Source organism: Aulostomus chinensis, chromosome 11 (assembly GCF_037954235.1).
Source record: "Aulostomus chinensis isolate RoL2024-O1b breed Wild chromosome 11, RoL_Achi_v1.0, whole genome shotgun sequence".
Lineage (NCBI taxonomy): Eukaryota > Metazoa > Chordata > Actinopteri > Syngnathiformes > Aulostomidae > Aulostomus > Aulostomus chinensis.
The window spans coordinates 25,051,521-25,073,851 of NC_141330.1; the positions used below are offsets into that span (position 1 = coordinate 25,051,521).

The following is a 22,331-nucleotide window of genomic DNA, read 5'->3' on the forward strand; positions in this document are numbered from 1 at the left end:
AAAACACTGTTCCAGTGGTTTAAAAAGCTTTTATGCAAAGGTAAAACCATTCCTTTTCTCAACGGATTATACACTCGCTACAGAACGTTGCTAGCTGGCAAAGATTAAGAGAATACCACTATATTAAATAGTCTCTGCAAGAGGCATCTGAATACTCTATCCAAAGAATATCTGGTCCACTGAACACAAAAGACCCAACTGCCTCCCAGTCAAAGTGTGTAAAATAAAAAGACAGCAACCCTCATATCTGGGTTATCCTTTATAATTAGGTGTCTATGTAGCTTATGCCATTTCCCCTGTTTGATAATTGTAGTCCATCCCTCCTAATTTTGCAGAGAGTCAGAAAAAAATGCTTATTTGTGCCTATCTTCCTTATTAATTCTCCTCACAAATCCTTGATTATTTTCCAATCCTTTCCTCTGATATCTCTGGCTCTGTTTGTTTCACTCACTCCTCCACTGAGCAGTCTGCCTTCCTTCTCAATCGCCTGTTTTGTTTCCCGTTTTAATGAACAGTTGGATTCTTTTATTTCTCTACAAGTGCTGGATTTGCCTTATCACCCCCCGTCCCTTTGAGGGTTGCCAATTGGTTTTATCCATGGATGTATCATTTCTTAGGCTTCCTCTTTTTTTCTCCACAAAGAGAAAGAACCACTCCGTCAACAAGCCTCTCCGGAGCCAGAGATTAAAAACCTCAACATCACCTACCTTCCAGCGCTACTCCCAACTGGTTTGTGTAAAACTCAATTAAACTTGTCCCCACTGAATTTCACATTACAGTACATTAAAAGGAAATTCTTCAAGCGTGATGACAAAGCTCAAACCTAGCTTCAGAGCCGCTGTTTAGGAGCTCTCCTAAATGTTGTAGTCTTCGGGGTTTTAGCCTCATGTTGATTCAAAAGGCGCTAAATACAAAGACAAAGAAAAGGTTTCTTTTGACTTGAGAGAAAAACAAACTTTATGATTTATTTATTTACAGACAAACTGAAAGTCACGGCAGCTGCTTGATGCACTGCATAAAAACAACTAGGTCTCAGTCTATCAATTAGCTTGCAATAAAAGGTACAGTGCAATCTTTTGATGATTAAAGGTAAACGCTTTCAAAAGTAACCGGGACATAATGATAGTTGTCAACCATGTGACATTCACGATCTTTGTATAATACAGATGTTAATCTTTGGGGGTGTGTGCAGATTTTTGATCTCAATTTCAGAGCCTCTGTGAGTCGATAACAAATTATTCCACCTCCTTCATACAATCTGTCTGGGTGAAAAGGGAGTGTTCAGTCAAGCGTCGCACTGACGCAAAGAAACATCGCAGGTCGATGTGTGTGTTAACTTCATTCACATGTGATAATGTGCTTTCAACTACATGATAGCGAGCCTGAGAATCTAAGCGGGGGAGGGGACCCTTAAGATGTCGTCTCTTTATGAGGAGCATCTTCTCTTTTGTAGTTTGTGTTTTCCTGGTGAGTGGGAGAGAAGAAGCGCGGCAGAAAACAAGGAGGGTTTTCTCTCTCCAGCAGAAAAGGATAGGAGAAACAGAGGCTTGGCTTGACTTCAGCCAGGTCGGCTTTGCAAGAGGAGAAATGGAAATACACTCCTCTTCCCCCTCCCCTTCACTCTTCTTTTTTATTCTCCCCTGTATAGCCAGCCCCCCCCCCCCCCCCCACACACACACACACACACACAGTCAAGAATTTAAGGGCGGCTTTGAACCCTCTCAGTGTTCTTCAACGTTGTAAAATGTGTATGTGTGTTCTTGTCTCGCTGTCAGCCACCCGAAGGTGTTTTCGTGCTGAGATTAGTGGATGAGGTGCAGTCTGTGTTTTGGGCCAAACATGCCCATCCTTTGACACAAGGGCGGACTCCGGCTCTGACTGGGCTACAGACCAAGATCACTCCCTCTTGTCTCCTCTTCTTCCTCCTCCATCCTGCCCAACACATGACATGTGTCACTGCTACAGATCTGCACTGGAAGATACAACCAGTTCAAGGTCAGGGCAAATCCCCAAAGCGGAGAAGAGAGAGGAAGGAAATCATATAGATCCCCTCTTCTACCCCCATTTTTTTTTTTTACACTGATGGACTATTTAAAAATTCATTTTTCTTAAATGCTGAGCGTATTTCATGGTGCTATAATGTGAGCGCTATAATGTGAAATCTCCATTTGCCAGAGATGGGCGCTGCAGTAATGCAATGGATATGTCAATTTTCTTGTTCTGGGGGAAAAAAGAATTTTTGTAGGGATTTAAAACCCATGTAATATTCATATTTTCTATTTCACAGCACAATAGCCAGTGAGGAACTAGAGTGATTATACATAGCCAGAGTCTATTATAGTTTAATAAATCAACAGAGGGAGAACAGGGTGCACAAATGTTCTCTAACCATTTTAGAGTCCTTTCCTCAATGAGATAAATCACAGGATAAGAAATATTTCAATAAAGGAACTATTTTACCCAGATGTAAAACTACAATATCGTCATGTCGCTTCATGACGAGCCTGAGTAACACAACTTCAATTACCTCCAAGTTTCGAAAAATATTATTCATACCAAAAGCATTTCTGGGACCAGGTGAACTCAGAGAGGAGGGGGAAAAGGGGCACCGTGTAATTATTTGGCACTTACAATGTCCTACACTTCAGATTTGTGAGTATGGCGAGCAGAAAATCTGTTTACTATGGAGCCGAGTTCCTCACTCTTCTGTGTGGATGAAGCCTTTGAATAATTCATGGAGAGAGCCATAGGCATATGCAAGGGAAAAGTGTTGGAGAATATCACACAAAGATGGCATCCTCCATTATGTGCACCGTGCCTGGCGTGCCCACAGACCTCACATAATGTAATTGGATAAAAGTCAGATGCTGAATATTGAAAAGCAACACAAGGCGATGATATTCTTCTGAGCCTCTGAATGTGCTAATTGACTCAAAAGCAGCTACAGGAAAAGGATTGCACGGGTTATTGTCTTCATATATTTATCTACAACACCTCATTACTTTTTTATACAGTTACAAGAAATAAGTGGAATAAATTTACTCACAACTTGTGTTCAAAAAGCATGACCTCTCTCAAATAGAACAAGACATAAAAAGACCAACAACTCTTAAATTAGAATGTCATTATTCTGATTTGGTGGAGCAAAGATGTTTTTGTTGTCATTTTACTTTTGTTGACAACTTGTCTCATCGAGATGTTAGTGACTGAAATACTGTGACATGTGCTTTACATATCAAAACTGCCAAGCCTTTCATTTAAAAAAGACTTCATCTTCACTGACAACATTTTTATTGACAGGTAAAGCCCTGGAGATTAGACATGGCGGTCTAATTAGTCTCTTCCTCCACTGTAGTATTTACACATCCGCACCCGCGGAAGGAAAGCGATGGAGACAAAGCCAAAGAGGGAGAGGGGACGATGATGGATGGGCCATGTAACTGTAGAAAGGAATCGCTGGGTAGGCTTGCTTAATTCCTGACATGAAATATTACCTGCAGCACTCGACAGAGCAGACCTGCTTGGATGGCGGGAGAGATAGCATCCATCCTTTCAGTATAAGAAACAAACAAACAAACAAAAGCTCCAAGACCCCTGACCTGACAAAGGAAGTACAACTGATAAGTTAGCACAGATTTCTGCCTCTTCTCCTGCTATTCTTTGAAACACATTTTGCTGCCTTTGGCCCCCGTTTCACCTTGCTACGTCTGTGCCCTTCTATTAAAGGTGGTAATGGCTGCCAACTTCCCTTAGGCCTTCTTTTTAATATTTGTCACTGATGAAAGAAAGAGGGGGGAGGGGTTAGGGAGATGATAAATCTTACTTTTGCCAGCTAAGGGCTTCTATCTTCCAAACAGAATAAAATCCAGTCCAAAACACTGCTGTGCGCATTAGGTAGCTGTGGGTTTAAGCCTTGTCCGCCATGATCAAACCAGGATTTATGAAGCATCATAACTCCCGACAACATCCAGCGGCTTATTAATTTTATATATTTCTGTCCATTCCCTGATATTCCTAGCCTTGACAGTCACTCAAGATAAGCCAGAAGCGTTCTGACAGGATGGAGTGTGTATATATTTTTCACTGTTCTGCCTCTCCCCTCCACTTGAATAGGTTTAAAAGAAACCTTGAAACAGCTTGTGGTGAGATTTGTCGGTGGTTTTTGTCTTCACTTGCAACCTTCCCATTTGTAAGAGCCTTTAAATCAGTTGTGCACTCTGCTGAGCCAAAAGAACGGGCCAGGCAGACGTAGGAAGGGTGGGAGCAGGATGTGTGTGTTTGTGTGTGCGTGTGCATGTGTGTGAGTGTGTGTGTGTGTGTGTGTGTGTGTGTGTGCATGTATGTCTTTATGTATGTTTATGAGGGGCCAAAGACAGAGAGTGAAGGGGAGGAAGAGGTGATTGGCTCTAGCTGAGTATCACACATGTGGTTGAATTTTAATCAAAACACTCACTAATCACCATTTACAGGCCGTCTATATAAAGGCCTGTTCTCCGATATGAGAGGGCAACATGCTGATAGGGTTTAATTTAACTAGAGTCTAGGTCGGAGGCTTGATTTAATGTGGCCCACAGGAAAACGGAGCAAGAAGGAGAGAGAGAGAGAGAGACAGACAGAGAGAGACAGACAGAGAGAGAGAGAGAGAAATGGTAGTTCTTTATGCAATGATCACATAAGTTCACATCAATAAACCCTTTAACCATTACCCGAAACACTACATGGAAAGGGAGGGGCCCCTCACATGGTGGAGGAGGGGCCCCTAACCACTCCCCACTACTGAATGCTTTGGGATGAAGACTGAATTTTTCAGGATCACTCTCTTGAACCCCGATCCCTCTTTAAAATGTACCTTTCATAGGCATAAATTTGGGAGAACAAATATCAAAACTGTGAGCCAATCCTTGCCTCTTTGAAGCTGTATGATGATTATACTGTACCTGGTGCTTTCATACCAGCATCTTCTTGTTCAATAAAGTTTGTAATTACTCACTTTACTCCATGCATCAGATTTATCAACACTATTTAGTAGAATGTGATAAATGAATTTTTGCAGAAGTTAATGACCCAAAGATCTTGAATTTTAAGTCAGAGTTTCGTTGTCTTTGAGCTGAGTAAATGGCAAACGTTGGCACACATTAGTTATATTTCCACTGACATGTAATTAAAATTTGAGCAGAATTTCCAGAAAATTGTTGAAAAAACATTAGGTTATTCAATAGCGCACAGGGTCATAGCGAAACATATAGATCCTGACTGGATTATCTAAATTTTATTTTATCTACACAAGTATTTTAAAAACATTTTTGTCCTCAGCTCTGCATGAATGAAATTTACTTTTAATTAGAGTTGGTTAGAGTTAAAATGCTCATTACATTTGATGGTGGACAGAAAAAAGTGGAAAACCAAACCTCAAGTATACAAAAATATTCCTCAATGTTTCAAGATAGACACAACACCTTTGCAATTGAGTAATTAGTGTAGTACTGAGAATAGTGAGTTAGTACATTCGTACCTTATACTGAGTCTTGTTTACAGAGGTATGTCAGTATTTGGACAAACCATCCCCCTAAAGTCCTCAGTCCCAGTCACGTTTCTGTATGCAGTAATACTTATCAGCTGGTGCTGCTACTGTTATGTTTAAATCAAGGATCCTTACGGACACAAAGGGATGCTATTTAGGGATTGGACGGGAAAATACATTGTTTTATCACTTTTCAATTGTAGTCCAGCATGCTTGCTGTTTTCCATACACTTTTTACCTTCTTACATCTCCAGCGAGAGGTACTTTGCTCAAACGCACACTGAGAGTAAATCTGCACAATGTTTGTTTTCACTTAAACAGACTTTCTTTTGAAGCCAGTTCCCAGTAGGTCCCCTCGTGGCTCAAGCAAATAATACTTCTCTGATTTTGCACCCATCTCCTGCCCTCCTCACTACTTTTCCAGGTGCCTGCAACATGGCATCCACCCAGACTGAGCTAACTGGCCACAGCGGCTATCGCACCCAGCAGTCTCTGACAAAGAGCCCCGGCCAGCTACAGTGACTGAAGCAAGCAGTGGTAGGGAAGCAAGCAGGATGTAATCTCTAGGAGCTGTTGATACAGGGAAACACACAGGGTTTGGGTCAAAGGGATTAAAATGGTGGAGGTGCTGGTTGTAAGAAGGAGAGGGGCTGTGAAATAGTGGCGGGAGCAGCGGGCGAGCCACCCCATAACAGAGAGAAGTGTGGAGATTACAGGGAAAATGGCGCAAGGGGGATTCCTGCAAGGAGAGGGGAAGAAATGACTCCAAATGGCATTGGAACACAGCATTAGAGGCCACTATTCAACGGTATGCAGGCTTAGCGAGCTCAGGGCATGAGGAGTGGTAGGCGCATGCTAGTCAGGTGATGCTGGGTGGCTACAGGTGACAGGTGGGAGGAAAACAGGATATGGGAGAGGAAAAGGAAGTGTTCATAGCCTCACTTGAAGAGCCAGTCATGCCCTCTGTGACTGCGACTGTTTAAATATTGTCAAAGCCATAAAGAAAAATTAAATCTTAAGCGACGGAGACCAACTCTGCTGGGTAAAGTCAAGCGGGGATATCTGAGGGTTTTACTGAGCCCTTCATGCCTATGCAAACCTCACATGGTTTGGATAGAGTTCCATCAACAAAACATGTCAATCACTTCTCCATGAAAAAGGAACAGATACCAGACTGAAACCTATCTTGCACCGACCCAAATACTGTACTCACAGCTTCCATTTCACAGTCTGTGGGAGAGCGGGGTTCAAAAATCTTACATCAGTTTTTTTTTTTTCAACCCAGCTATCCAAGGCTCACATTCCAGTTACATTTCACATTGAATAGACTTGTGTTTCCAGCTCTCTAGCCCTCTTCTAGGGTGCTGGCTAGTGGAGCGATGACAGATTGGTTTCCACTCAGTGCACAGGGGAGCACAATGGAGTGGCTTTGACAGAGTTAAGAGAAACAGTGCATCTATGCCCCCCCATTTCTCTTCTGTCCTCCACACACACACACACACACACACACACACACACACACACACACACACACACACACACACACACACACACACACATACACACACTTCTGTCTTCCACTCTCTCTTCTTTTTGTCTTTCCCTTCGTCTCTCACTCTCTCTCTCCCTTCCCTGGGGCTTACAGAATGGATGGCCCTGTCTGACCTGGACGACACTGATGTCTGGTCCTCTACACTACTGTACCTACAGCACGCCTGTCTGCTTGCTCACTGCTCTGTCCACTCTCTCCCTCTCTCTCTTTCACATAAGGAAAAGGGGCACCCATCTCTGTCACCCAGCGCCGACAGGCAGAGGTCAGCAGAGCTCAGGCTCTAAAGCAACCTAGGAGGGGTAGGGTTGAGTGCTTATGCAGCCAATATGACTGTCATGGTGACAGCAGACACAAGGCCTTGTTAAAAAAAACAACATGTTAATACTGTGACTGTAATTTACTAATGATAATATCTTAACAAGATGTTATTGTTTTGTTTCTCCATCAGCAGGTAGCATGGTCCATCATGGCTGTACATGATGGACAGTGGAATCACACCCAATGTATCATTTCAAATGGTTGATGGAGGAAGCAGTGCTAGTTTGATGCATATAAATGAATGTTTTTACTTTCAAACAAGGATCCATCCATCCATTGTCATCTTCCGCTTATTCCTACACATTAAGGGTCGCGGGGGGGCTGGAGCCTATCCCAGCGTCAACGGGCAAGAGGCGGGGTTCACCCTGGACAGGTCGCCAGTCCATCGCAGGGCCGACATAGAGAGATGAACAACCATTCACACTCACATTCATACCTACGGTCAATTTAGAGTATCAATCAGCCTCGTCCCCAAATTGCATGTTTTTGGATGGTGGGAAGAAGCCGGAGTACCAGAGAGAACCCACGCAGACATGGGGAGAACATGCAGACTCCACACAGAAAGATCCCGTGCCCGAGCCGGGACTCGAACCCGGAACCTTCTTGCTGTGAGGCCACAGTGCTGACCACTGCACCACCGTGCAGCCTTCAAACAAGGATATAAAAATAAATATAGAAAAAAAGCCATTCAGTTGAGGTGGCAGGTGGTCATGCAGGAGACCAGAGTTTGATCAGTATTCAAAGTTCTTCTCCTTTTAAAAATGTGTTTTACTGATTCATTTAGATAGCGCAGTTTTACTGTGGACAATGATACAGTGCTGCTGGAGGGGGAGTGTTTCTCTATGCTTCAGAGTTTGAGGGGAGGGCTTTTCCAGCAGACAACTCAAGGCTAAAGTCATTGGCTCCAAGTCTCAAGAAGTCATGTTTTTTCTCGGGGGAGTCAAGCCAGGTCAAGCTGAGTCCTACTGTTCAAGAGAATCAAGCGGCAAGTTCAAAAATGTGATTAAATACCAGTTATAACTGTTTTAAAATTATTGATAGTCAGTGAAATAAATTAAAAACAAACAGAGAAACAAATAACCGTATATAAAAGTAACCATAAGAAATACAAAACAGTCTAGACTGGGAGGGTGTTCTTGTTAAAACGAGTCGTCCAATCATGACAATGCCAGGTGTTACAGACGCTTGACAAGAACAATTTCATATTTTTAATTTAATATCTAAAGGGTGAAAACAAAAACGTCTGTTGAGTCATTCCATCTCAATTAAGTTTTTAACTTTCAAGTCACTATGACTCAAGTCCACATTTGCCTTCAGGCATCATTCATGACATCACAATAGTTGAGAAGCTGGTCTTGCATGGAGCGTGTCCAAATGTTTTTGAATAATGCTCTTATAGCTGAATAAAGCAGAGACATTGAATTTTCATATGAAACTCTATGAATCAAAATTTGCCGTTCAAATGGGAACAATCATGTCATGGGGAGTACATGATCCACTTCATAAATCAATATCGGCATCAGATACTAATGAGCACATATTTTTTAGAAACTCTTTAATCAGGCTATATTGACATTTATGGCTCAAGATAAGAGTGCTGCAGAACAACACTCCCAGGGCCCAGTTTGCTGTAACAGAGGACATCGAGAAGCTCTTTCTCATCTACCCCTTGGTTTGAGTTTGGCTAAGATTTGAAAATGAAAGCAACTTGGTTAAAAAAGGTATAAATGTTACAAGTAACAAGTCAGCCATGTATCTTCCAGCAATTTCATGTAATTTCTTTGCTGATGTGGACAAAAATCAGTCTGAATCAGTGTTATTGGTTTCTTGGATAATTCCCCACAAATGGCTAGCAAAAAACAAATATAATAGCAGCTCTTCTGTTTTGAAGACAAGATGCTATGCTCAGCTATACCTCCTGCAGGGTTGCTAGCATTTTACCAAATATAGTACCAAACTGCTCCTATCATGCACCTTCTCCTCATTTGTCCCAGTGTCCTTTCCTATGGCTGGGAGTTAAAAGAGGGCTAGAATCTCTGCGATCCTGTGACCAGATTGCATGATAAAGATAAGGTACTAATGTTAGTGCTGGCTTGCATTTGTGTTCCTCTGTGTGCTGCAATGAGAAAAGGAAAACTGTGATATCACACTGATACTCCACTCAGGAGACTATGTGTTTTTTTCCTCACACAGGTGGATGTACAATCAATAAAATGGATTAGCTGCAAAGGTATGTATAAAGGTTATCGCCTAGTTCTCCTGCTTGAAAACAGTGGCGACCTCACAAAACAATTTTGTAATGTGTCGAGCTATTTCCTTGAGGAAAATCTGATTATGTTTTGCCCAACCTGAGAATTGATTTGCAGGGGTATACATTATCAAAAGAAAAAAAATGGATCCTAGATCAGTGGACCCAAAAGGGCTTAAATGGAATTGTTGCGACTCTATTCTCTCAGGTAGTTGTATCGCTGCAACGTGTTGGTATTTTCTTTCAAGGCAACCTCGGTGTTTTTCTTCTGCTGGCTTTTTTCATAGCGTGATCAGCTCCTGTCTGCCTCAGAGCATCACAGTTTCACTGCGACTCAGTTTCACTTGTTTAGTTGCACTTGCTGCAGTCCTGTATCAACCCTCCGAGAGACTTTAACCATGTGGTTTTCCATCACGCTGACTGACGATCTAAACACCCCTCCACCTCAGTGATTCCTCTATCTCTCTCCCTCCATCTCTTTTGCTCACTCTCTCCTTCTGGCACACACACACTGTGACCCCCTCAAGTCTGATAAAAAAAGCCCCCCACCCTTTACCCCCACCCAAAAAAAAAAAGCCATGTGGATGTGAAGAAAGGCCCCTCTCTCCTGCTCTCACAGCTCTCAGCTTTTGTCTCTGATTATCCTTGCGCGCGCGCGCACACACACACACACACACACACACACACACACACACACACACACACACAATCCAGGAGCAGGTTGACGAGAAGAATCTGTGTGAGTGTGAGTGTGAGTGTGTGTGTGTGTGTGGTGGTCTGACCAATGGCATCCAACAGCAGGGCTTTATCCTGAAGCACACCGACAATGCTTTTCACACCTACTTACCACAGCCGAGATGGGGGCGGTGGGCTGGATCATACCCAGGCCTAAAAGCAGGCTAAGGGCTTTTAGAAGATACACACAGAATGGACTCTTTAATTACTGACTCAAGATCCTGCAGTAGATTAAAAAAAGCTTGCAGAAGCTCATTTTCACATCTGCAGAATTTTTCAATGAATATAAAAATGGTCATTGATTATGCTGTTAAGGGAGGGAAGTTAAGAAGGGCAATATAAAGTACATATCACATTAACTTGCAGTGATTAATGTAATAAAATGTGATCTTTTTTTTTTAATCTGTATTGAACAGATTCAAGACACGCTCCACATATTAAGAAGCAGCTCCTCAAAATCCACTCAAGTTCAAAGACGTGTGTGACAGAAATGCATACATGCCATGTAGATTGAGGGAGTATGAATGAGGAGAAAAACAATGACTCATGTCAGCGTTTCAGCTTTTAGTGTGTGTATGTGTGTGTGTATGTGTGTGTGTGTGTGTATGTGTGTGTGTGTGTGTGTGTTTGTACTGCCTAGCTGGCTCACAATCAGCCTCCCTGCATGATCAATACCAAAGCATTTCTCATCATTGATTATACAATTATAGAGAAGTTAAATCTGTGACACACTCTCATGTTGAAGCATTAACCACAGCAGCCGGGCAGTAGAGACAGAGTGGAGGGGAAAAGCCTCCTCTTCAATCGCTGTTTTTTTCTTCTTTTTTTTTCTTAAATGTGCTGCTTAAAGTGAGCCCAGTGTAGTCCAGGTACTTCACTCAGATGATTATAATGCCACGAGGGTGCAATACATCACTCTTATTAGCCACACTGGAGCACAATGGTATCATAATTAATGGTCGCAGCAGGATTGAACGCTGCCCTGACATGGAAAAGTGGGCCTACTTAAGCTCTACAAGGCATTTAAATATGCAGAGTGAATGGCACAACCCAAACCCTCCTGCTCTAAGGACAGCCCGTGCTCATTAGCCTGACACCCTCCATGGCACTGATACAAGGACGAGCGGCTACACACACACACACACACACACACACACACACACACACACACACACACACACACACACACACACACACACACACACACACACACAACCAAATCACAGGCGCATCCTCAAGCTCCAAAATGTTACATATGAAAAGAACAATCTCATCCCTCATCAATGCCCATCACTCCTTTTACGGTTTCTTCCTGCATTGTTGTTTTTGTCTCAAGGCTTAGTGTGCGGTGAATGCAGATGGACATATATGTGTCAGCAGCCATTATGCGAATTTTCGGTAATGGTGTTTGGTCTGTGTGTTTGCAGCGAATGTGGGTGCTGTGGCAGAGTGTGGCGTCTGGTGCGTGCGCTATACTGTCAAGCAGGGACACTGCCTGCCCAGCGGGAGAACAATACACATAAAAGGCTGTCAAAGGAAGCTGCTGGAGCTGACGTCTTTCACATGTCTCTGAATGGAGCAGCAAAAAACTGTGTGTATACGTGTGTGTGTGTGTGTGTGTGTGTGTCTGTGCATGTGCGTGTAGGAAAAACGCCCTCTTGAATATGTTTGTAGACAGGGGAATATAATAAAAGTGCGCATTGTCGTCTTAGTCATGTGTACTGAAAAATATGTGCTTGTATGTGCATAAACCTGTGCTCCTACATGTGTGGGATGGTTAAGTCCTTGCAGATTGCTGTTTGATTTGGATTTTCTTCTCCTCTCCTCTCCTCTCCTTAAAGGCTTCCAAAATGCCTAAACCAGACGCTCCTCTCCACCCGGCTCAATCCAGCCTGACCGTACTGAGTTATCGCATGGCTCAGTGCAATCAATTATTGTTGCAGTGGAATCATTAATAATTTCCTAATGAAAACGATTCTGTTGATCTCTGTTGTCTTTTAATTAAACATAATTAGTCGGCTGCTCTGAGCTGTGGTGGGGACTCCTTTAGGGTACAATTTTGTTTTAATACACTGATAATGAAATTTTTACATTGTGTCAGTTGTTTAGTTATTATTCAGTCACACTATTTCGCTATGTTCCCAGATAACAGATAATAACCCTTGCACCTCCTACTTGCCGCAGTCATTTTAAAAGAGGAGGGCTGAAATGAACAATCAAATTTTGAACTGTGAGAGTGCGCTCCTCTCTCTTTAATACTGCAAGCTGCCAAGGGGAAGGGCAGGGAACTGTGTGGTTTTACAGTTTCATTTCTGTTTTTTTTAAACCAAAGAAAAAAAAAACCCCAACAACAATTGTCTTTGCACAGTGGTGATTTAAAGCTGGTTTTATTAAAAGAAGAGTCAAATAGATACTGCATCTGTCCAGACAGGTCAAGTTAGTTCATCTAATGCCTCAGAGGTCCTCAGCTGGGGAGCAGTAGAAATGAAATGGAGGCATAAAAAAGAATCTGATTGTAAGGACTTAGAGAATATGAAATAATACAAAGACACAGCGAGTTAGCTAATTCTTCACTGTCCGGGCTTATGTAAAACGTCCTAGTTACATTGGTCAATTTCTGGATGAACAATGGGCTAAGTTGCTCTGGAGACTTATTGGACATGCTGTATCTGAATGTGGTCTGGCTTAAGAGGCTTACAGTTGAAAAGTTTAGGTGACCTCTGAATAATGCCACATAATATGGTCACATGGAGTGTGTATAGTTTCAGTGGGCCCAGATATCAGGTAACAATGGGCCAAGCACAATGAGGGCTGATGCTGACAATGAATGAAGTCATATACTGTACAATGGATTTAAAAATCACACTTGTCATTTCCTGTATTGTTTGCTCACATGTGACTGGGGTCTTATTTCAGCTACACACTGTAGCCAGAGAGGCTTTTCTTTTATGCAGACCATACTATACTATGGGAATCTGTTATAATACTGTCTTTTCAGTGGCTAATATAACTTATTCATCTGTCATAGAGACAGTTCTCTAAATTCACATCAATGAGTCCTAAAGTAATGAGTCCTAAAGTCACTGGTTCTGTAAATGCTAAATATGTATTATGTATTATCATATTATAAAGTTATCCCTGAAAATGCTTCTTTGAGCAGCAAAACTACGTACTACTCAAGTCTATTAAGCCTTTTGAAATAAAACTATTCAGTTGTGACCCATTTGTAAAGATTAGTCTTCAGTAGGAGCAAGTTGGGCTAATTTTTGACAGTATTGGAATAAAAAAAGTAACACCAGGCATATCCTTAACAAGCAGTCAAGTATATCATCCTTCTTTCCTTGCTCCTGCTAAAATTCTTCCAATCAGGCAGGTTTGCAGAGTTTACTGGGTCAAAAGGAACAAATCCAAATGGGACTGAAATTTGGTTAATTTCTGTTGTGTTTCCAGTCTTTTTTTTTTTTTTTAATCAATCTGTTGTTTATCTGTGCAGAAAATCCTCCACTGGTTTCTATCTTTCTCTCTCTGGGCTCTTTGCTGTCACTCTCTCTCACTCTCTCTCTCTCTCTCTCTCTCTCTCTCTCTCTCTCTCTCTCTCTCTCTCTCTCTCCTCAGTCTCCAGTGCTACTGTAACATATAATTACTCTGCAGACTTGCTGCCTGTTTCTCGAACTTCAGCGGTTCAAAGAAATTGTCGGAGTGTGGAGGAGAGCATTGTGGGAGTTCCAGGTGGATTTCTCGATAATGAGTTAGTGCAGGAGTAGAGTTGAGAGTTTTAGTAATGGCTGGCTGCTAAGGCTCTTCCTTGGAGTTTAATGTAAAACAAACAAGGCCATGCTGACGGCCTGGGAACAACAGATACTGCACTTTTCCCACTTCCACTTCAGGGCTCCTTCTGCCTCTTATTTGAAGAATAAAAAAAAAAAAAGATATTCATTACATGGCTGTGAGCTATAATATGAGACATTTAAATTCATCAAGCATTTAGCGCTTTTTTAAAAACTTAAATCAGTCCTTTCTATCTGTCCATCCGGATTAAATGATACAGACAGGAACACAAAGTCTAAATTTGCAAGGAAAGACATGGTCTTTTCTGGCAACCGAATATCTAGAATGCCAAAAATAGACAAAGAAATTCAGTATTACACCATAAGTTTGCTTAACTGGGTGCTGATCACCAGGGGCGCCCTGTGAGGGTCCTGCTTGTTACACTCTCAAGTGCATGCATTATACATAACACACAGCTGCAATACAAGTCTCCAAGAAGTCTCCAAGGAATCATTTTACTGAATCCTGTCCCCTCTCCATCTCCACATACTTCCTGAATAACAAGTATTGGGGATAGAGGATGAGCAGTTGTGTAAAATGTAATGCAGAATCATAGGACAGAACACCCAGGAGTACGCTGCAGCCACTCAAACCAATCAGCAGCCCTTACTTAGAGATACTCCCCCATAGATTCACACTGGCAAGCATCCAAAGTGAACGGCTACTATCTTTGCAGGCAGCCATAAAGAAAGCCGAGACCACTGAAACGTGAGCCAAAACATATTCTGCAAGCATACTGTGTATTGAGATATTCACTGTTTTCCATAAGTAACACATCTCAGGGAGCAATGAAGCAGCCTACAGAGGGGAAGCAGCACAGGGGTGAGGATATAAACAATCTGGGGCCTCAGCTTTTCAAGGTGGGAAGAGAGTTGCTGGAGGAGCCTTTAATAAATCCACACTCGTCCTGACACGATAAACCCAATTCCGCTTCAAAACTGGAGCGAAAAGACCAAATTCAGTTTTAAATCTGGCAAAGTTTTTTACATTTCCACCGAACAATTCCATTTTAATGTCACTTCCAGAGGGTGCACACACACGCAGATTGGGATAGTTTAACGGTGGCACAGAAGAATGATGGTATAAAATCGTGTGACAGACTGGCTCTGCTCAGCAGACGCAAGAGTCAAACAGTTGAAAACATGCAACACCATCAAACGCTATGTTAACTGGGCCTGCAAAAAAAAGTCGCCAGGAGCAAAATGTGGAACAATTTTGGTTACAGAAGCAAATCAATGGACACCCAACCAATTTTATCCACAGCTCTGTGGCAAAGTTGGTACAAAGCTGGTCATGAAGTGGTTGTGAGGCTTGAGTTTTGTTACAGATGGACACATAGAGTTTTTGATGCTTGATGTAGTGAAGATTTGACAGATTAAAAGTTTTTTAGGTTGTAAGAATTTTTTTTGGTTTTTTTTTTGGCCTTGGAACATTACTCCATGAAATTAATGAGTCTTCTGGAAAAACTTTCAGAGGAGAATGTGTAGAACAATAAAAAAACAAATGTGACTGAGGTGGCCCGACAAGGCCCAACATATACGGAGAAATGGGATTTTAATACAGATTAGGGAGTAAAAAAATGTAGAGGGCTGATGTCTCTAAAGTGTACTGTAGTGTGTGTGTGTGTGTGTGTGTGTGTGTGTGTGTGTGTGTGTGTGTGTGTGCATACACCCTAGTAAAACCCTAACCCTAATGAGACAGAGAGAGAGAGAGAGAGAGAGAGAGAGAGAGATACACAAAGAGAGAGAGAAACAGAGACAGAGAGAGAATGGGTGTTAATTGTATTTGCAATGATTCCTCAAATATGGTTCAAATATTTCAGGAACAACATTTTCCTGTTTGACAATAAATGGCTGATAGTCCAAAGTGATATCAGCGCCCCACTGCCTGCTCTTACTAAAGTGTTCACGTTGGCTAATATCAGCTGGCCCTAACTGATCGGCTGATAGCGAGACGTCTGACATGGGCGAATATCAGCTGATTACTCAGTCGGGCCCTAGTCTGGTGTACTCGGTGATGTGTTTGAAGCTCAGACTCATCTTCTATGATGTAACAGGAGATATTTCACTTCTACTCTGAGATCTAAATTAATTCTTTGCACTCAACATCCTCTCTATTATCGTTTATCATCAATTTGCCAGCGTGTGATGATTCTTTTGGAGGATTTCCTGTAATGTACTTAATACACTACAACAGAGAACAACTCTCGCAAGGAGACGTCTGGAGATGTTATTGTGTTTAATTTAATAAGGTCAGACTGCAAGAGTCAAACAAAGGGGTTGTCAGGGATACACAGTTGAGGTGATGATGCTGCATGTGATGCTATCTCAGCGATACCAGCATACAGAGGAGATTCTCCAGACTGGACAAAAAATAAAAAAGGGAGAAATCCTGTTATTGCCCCTTTTTTTTGTTTCATACAGTCAGTCTCTGAGCAAAAAGATTAGAAGATTTTAAAGAAGTGCATAATCTTCTTTAACAGCTTATCAAAACTTTAATGATCTGGTGATAAAGAGCACAAAGTTAAGTAGCCGGTTAAGAGGATAACTCCCCAGTGCAGTCTAGTGATTAGTAGATGAGAATTGGGAGACCGAAAATCCGGGTTGCAAATCCCACTCCTGCCACTTATTCACTTTGAGGGAGAAGAAGCTCCATTTCAGCTTTGGGGGTATTGTCACGGGGTAATCATTTTTGAAACGTGATAAATGGAGCCCCTTTCCTTCACCCTTTGGAATCCTAAACACAAATCTTTATTTACGTATTTATTTTGTTGTGACTCTCTAGTTAACACCCGTCAAGACCCAATTATAGCTGCAGAAGCCTTGTGCTTTCATGGGAGCTACAGACTGGAGTGTCAGTGCTGCAGACAGTTTAAGCAGCATCCGCCCATACAATCTGCAACAAATCAAGCTCTTTACACATCACTGTTTGGCTGTTTTAATGAGGGTTTGCTGGACACAATGCAGCAGATTGAGGAGTTTATCTTTATGGCAGTGGGTCATTTAGTTTTTTGTGTTTTTAGGGTCAATTTGAAATAAACAACATGGATTATATGACAGATATGCTGTATTTTTGCCTGTATTTACATAAATCCATGTCTGCTTTATTACAGATACACAGCTAATTCTAAGCTGAATTAGTGAGAGAACGTATGAAGCAAAGTGGCGAACCCATCTCCACTCGCTTCGCTCGCTATCTACTCCGAGATAGGGATTCACTTAGTATAAAAGAGAGAAAAAAAGGGGCATTAATTACCTTGTGAAATCTAAAGACCATTAACTTTGTGTGTCAAGTGATGTTTCTCAGTTCCTAATCAGGGTTTTAGTGATATAAATTACTCTTTGGATGAGAAAAACAGATAAAGTGTGGGAATGTGTGCACACAATGTCTGAGTGTGTGTCCTTGCAGTTGCTATTTGTGTGTTTTTGACTTTGAGAAGCAAGGAGAGCAAGAAAGAGAAGAGTAAAAGTAAAAGCGAGACGGAGAGACAGACAGAAATACAGACAGGCAGGAGTTGAGTGGATTGAGGATTGTCTGTGTCTTTGCGGCGCTGCCGTGGCGTGGTGTGTTGCACTGCGGAGAGATAACAGGACGCCGGCGCTGCTTTCTTACCTTTGCTGTACACCACACAGTTGTTTTTGTTGTCCTCTGCTCCCTGCCAAGTCACATCCAGCAGCCACCTGGGGCCGGCGCTCAGCACCACCGGGACCGTGCTTTTCGTCTTCTGGACGGGGACAGATAACAAACACTCATCATTTGCTTATTTTGGTGATTAAAGAAACATTAATAACCGCTGTGTTACGCTCCTCTGCTGCTATGAATGGCCATAAACACACAATTTTATAAATTATACACCCTGCAACTCAAGTCCAGCCTCAATCAATTTTTTTAAACATTGCCGAGATGATGGCGAATTATGGAAGATTTTGTGTGTGTCTGTGTGTGTTGCCCTGCAAACAAAGGCTGTCGCTGTGTTCGGAGTGGAGACACAAGTGCAAGAGTTTCACTGAATCGAATCGAGAAAGACAATCCAGGATTGAACCAAGGGATTCAGCATCAGATCTCTCAGATTAAGAGGAATATCTCAGGTGTCTCTGAATTAAAAAAAGAAAAAAGAAAGACTAGAAAAAAAAGGAGATGACTTTCAGAGAGAAAGAAGCAAGCGTTCAGCGGTGAACTTTGGGCACATTGTACCTCGCTATCACCAGGATCTTGCTATTTCCTGAAACAAGCAGGGAAGAATTTAAAGAATCAGTATCCATTTCAAAGGGCGATTGAGGTTAGAGTTTTTATAATATGCTGGAAAATTATACTGAATGTGTAAGGTCATTTTTCTTCTTGGTCAGAGGTCAAACAGGGAGTTTTATTTTTCACTGAGAGAGAGAGAGAGAGAGAGAGAGAGAAACAGGGAGACAGACGAGAACGTTCACCTCAATAGATTCATGTGGTGCAGTGGCACCAGATTTGTTTGCTTCATTTATCCTCATATGATATTCTATTCACTGTTATTTTATTTCGATGTTCTCTTGCTTCTTTGTCACTGCACTTGCAAAATAGTGTGTTGTGTGTGTTGGAGGGGTGGGAGCACATCTCGTGTACCTGGCCACAGGAGCACAGTATGCAATGGCAAAATGTCAGTATTTCAAGGCCGTTACATTTGAACCCCAGGGACCTCCTTCATTAGGCTGTTACAGAAATAGTTGAGCTGAGAGAAAATGGGTTGGGGTGCAGTCTGCCTAATGCAACAGAAAAATACCAGTCCTCTCCCACGCTTTTCACTTCTTTCTCCCCCGCACAAGGCAACAACCTTCAAGGATAAATGCAAATGTCACTTGAGCATGTTAAAGGTCTGAATTGGCACAGATATGCACATGAGATGAGCACTGTGCTCCGGCGGTGTGCCTGCGTGCCTCCTCCTCCTCCTCCTCCTTCCATCCATTTCTCTTTCCATGAACTCCATCTAGTCAGAGGCTAGAGGACAAATGGATATTTTTTGGAGAGCATTATTTAAAAAATAGCAACTCACAGAGACGATGGGAATCTATTCAGATTTTTTCTGCAAATTTAGTTTGAAAAAAACATGACACTAAATAAAGACAGATTTTAAATAGTCCTGATATCTGCATATTGGCAAACTACACTGGCAAAGTGATCAAACACAGAGAGTAAATTGTGTCTGCTGATATTCTTATTCCTTCTCTTGGCATCTTCTTATCCCGTCCTGGCAGCAGATGAGAGAAAGGAGACCTCTGTAATTTAAGTCATCTTCGATTTCACATTTCAAATTAGCCTCACAATAAAGTCTTCTATCTGGCTAACCTGAAAATCTCACACCCCTGTCAAAGGAGCAGAGCAGACCAGCCGATTGTTGCTAGGACGACTATCTGAAATGGGAATCAGATTAACCCTTTCTTAGATCTCTAGACTGGAGCCATCTCTTATTCAGCAGCGAGAGGCCTCTTCGCCATCCCTCTGAGCCTCTGGGAATTCATTCCAGCTGCTCTTAATGTAGCCAACAGGGACAAAATACCACATTAACAAGACACGTTTCCAGTGTTAGAAATCACAAGAAATTTGTTCACTGAAAATGATATAATACTCATAGTTACACAGAAATTTCAAAGTATCTATTACAGCAATAACTAAAGGAACAATTACGACAATCATTTCTAATTGTCAATTTTAATTTTCTATGCTTCCCTTTTGTTGCAAACAACTCATGACAGTTTCTCACTGCCGATTTACATAATACATCCACAGTGACAATAGTGGCCTATGTGCTTTGTAAGCATGCTGCATGTACCAGCCGTCACAAAGACAAAGAAATGCACAAAAGCAACTGCACACAACATATTTAGGATTAAGACACGATGGCATCACTGCAGGGACGAGCGTCTGCACATGCAAATGAAAACATTTGTACAACCGGATCAGTTGTCCTAAGTGGCCAAGGCCAGAAGAAATGCAGATTGACAGGCAGAAAATTACAATTTCTCTGGAGCGAGGGAGCATATGATGAACTAGTGTCATGAAAAAAACCTTGTCTCCCTCGCACCAATCACACAACCAGAGGATGTGACGTAGGGAAGCGATTTCCTGTCACACTGAGCAGAGCTGGTAAAATATGCAGGCCCTGGTAGTTAAATGTGCGAGCACCAAAATATATAATCTTACTAAGTCCATTGTTCAGTGACATTATTTTGACGTGAACAGAAAAATCTCATATATTTTGAAGGTGTTTTAATAGACATTCAAATAAACTGTAATCAAAAGCAAGTCATTGTGAATTGCATTGGCACAATGTAAAATATCAGTTTGCAGCCCCCCAACCCTTTCCTTCTCTGTAGAGTTACCCCCCCCCCCCGCCTTCACTCCAGTGGTTTCAATACTCTCCCGCTATTTTTTTCAGAGCTCTGTTACCGTTCCTTGTGTAAGAGATACAGTGACCAAAACAGTGTAGTCAGCGAGGAAGTGATTACAAACTGATGCTCCAAATTCGCTATAAAATGAAAATCAATATTTCCACAAGTTGCTGCAACATAAAAGATAACCTTCATTGATTTTTCTAGACTTAGGCGTCTGTGATAAAATCTAATATAAATTTTCAGCCACACGGATTTGGATCAGAGCGGAGCAGGGGCTGAACGATAAGTTCCGCGCACATCTCTCAGAGTTGGATTTTTTTTCCCTTCCTCTTCCCTCTTCCAAGGCAGGGCTGTACTATTTATAATTGGCCCTGTGTGAGCAAAAGCTTCTATCAGGAATCTGTTCTAATTTTTATTACTGAGAAGCTAAAGCCTGTTCCAGATAATTTGGAAATTTCAGGGGAATTGTGATAGAGCTGATGGCACAGCCGGACTGACTCCAGAAAGGAGCTAACCTGTAATAGCCTCTGTGGCTGCGCTGATTAAATGTTGCCATAGATGAAAGACCTGCCATCACCGCAATAAATTAACCAATCACACAAATCCCAAGTCGCTACTAATCCCTCCTTGATACCATGATCCTCTGATCAGCTGAAGGAGGTGAAGAAGAAAGTGTCTTGTGACACTCAGCCTTCCTCTAACTCCCTGCTTCCCTGTGTAAACAACAAGCTAATGATATCGCCGCTGACCATTTCACCACCAGTGGCTACTCTTAACCTGCTTCACGGTCAGGGCAGGTGAAATCGATACAAACCTTGGCGGGAATGATTATTTTCCTCATCGCTTTTTTTTTTCTCTCTCTCTCTAACACTCTCTCTCTCTCTCTCTCTCTCCCTCCACCAAGGTCACTGACTGGCACTGTATCCGTCTTGATCCCACAGCTGCAGGATTTAGACAACTGAGAGATCAAAACCACTATGTCTGAATATCTCAAGACATTCATTGGCTTTATACTGTCTGCATTCGACACCCACTCGGCAGGAAGAAGCCGTTGATATATTCAAGTCAAATAAACATATCCCCCCCTTTCAATCAAACTACCTATTTTTCCATTTAATTAGAAAGTGAATTCTTTAATCATCAATATATTCTGCTTTCTCCCTCCTCCGGTGTAAACATCCTGTCGCAAATAAAGTCAATGTCCTTATATAACAAAAAACAAGCTTATGTATGGTAATGTCAAGTTTATATGGACTCTATTTCTGACATGGGAGTGAGGATAAAGGATTTGTACCTGTTTTACCAGTCAGTTTACAGCAGACAGCACACTCACACCTTGATAACGGCCATTGCAATTAGTTGTTCACTGCGATGAAACAAATTGCATGTGGTCAACTGGAAATTTCATTAAGGGAGATTTTCCTCTAGCCCTCGTTATCGCTATGTGTATTAATATTTTCTTAGCCTCAAGGATGGATGGGTTGCAAGGGTCTTTTTTTTTGTTGTGGAATAAACGGCCACAGCTAACCTCACAGTCTGTGTCTTCCGTGCTTGCAGCGGAAAAGCTGCTTCGTTAGGTGCTGCATATTTTTCATTGTGCCCTGAAATAAGGTTCTCTGTCAACATCCTACATAAAGTGGGAAATACCTCCATTTCTCAAGTCTGCTTTTGTGTCATTTTCTCCTCTTATAAATGGCCGCGGTTACATCTGCTGAAATGAAAAGATACCTACACACTGCTTCAATTCCCTTTTTCTGCCCCCCT

General features: G+C 42.0%; 1 protein-coding gene across 1 annotated transcript in view; it reads right to left on the bottom strand.

Moving 5' to 3' along the window:
* Window positions 1–22,331, bottom strand: part of zfpm2a (zinc finger protein, FOG family member 2a) — a 121,702-nt gene that overhangs the window by 28,873 nt on the left and 70,498 nt on the right. Inside the window, exon 5 of the mRNA XM_086219161.1 lies at window positions 17,815–17,926. Within this exon, the coding sequence (XP_086075287.1) occupies window positions 17,815–17,926 (112 nt within the window). The remainder of the gene's footprint in view (window positions 1–17,814; window positions 17,927–22,331) is intronic.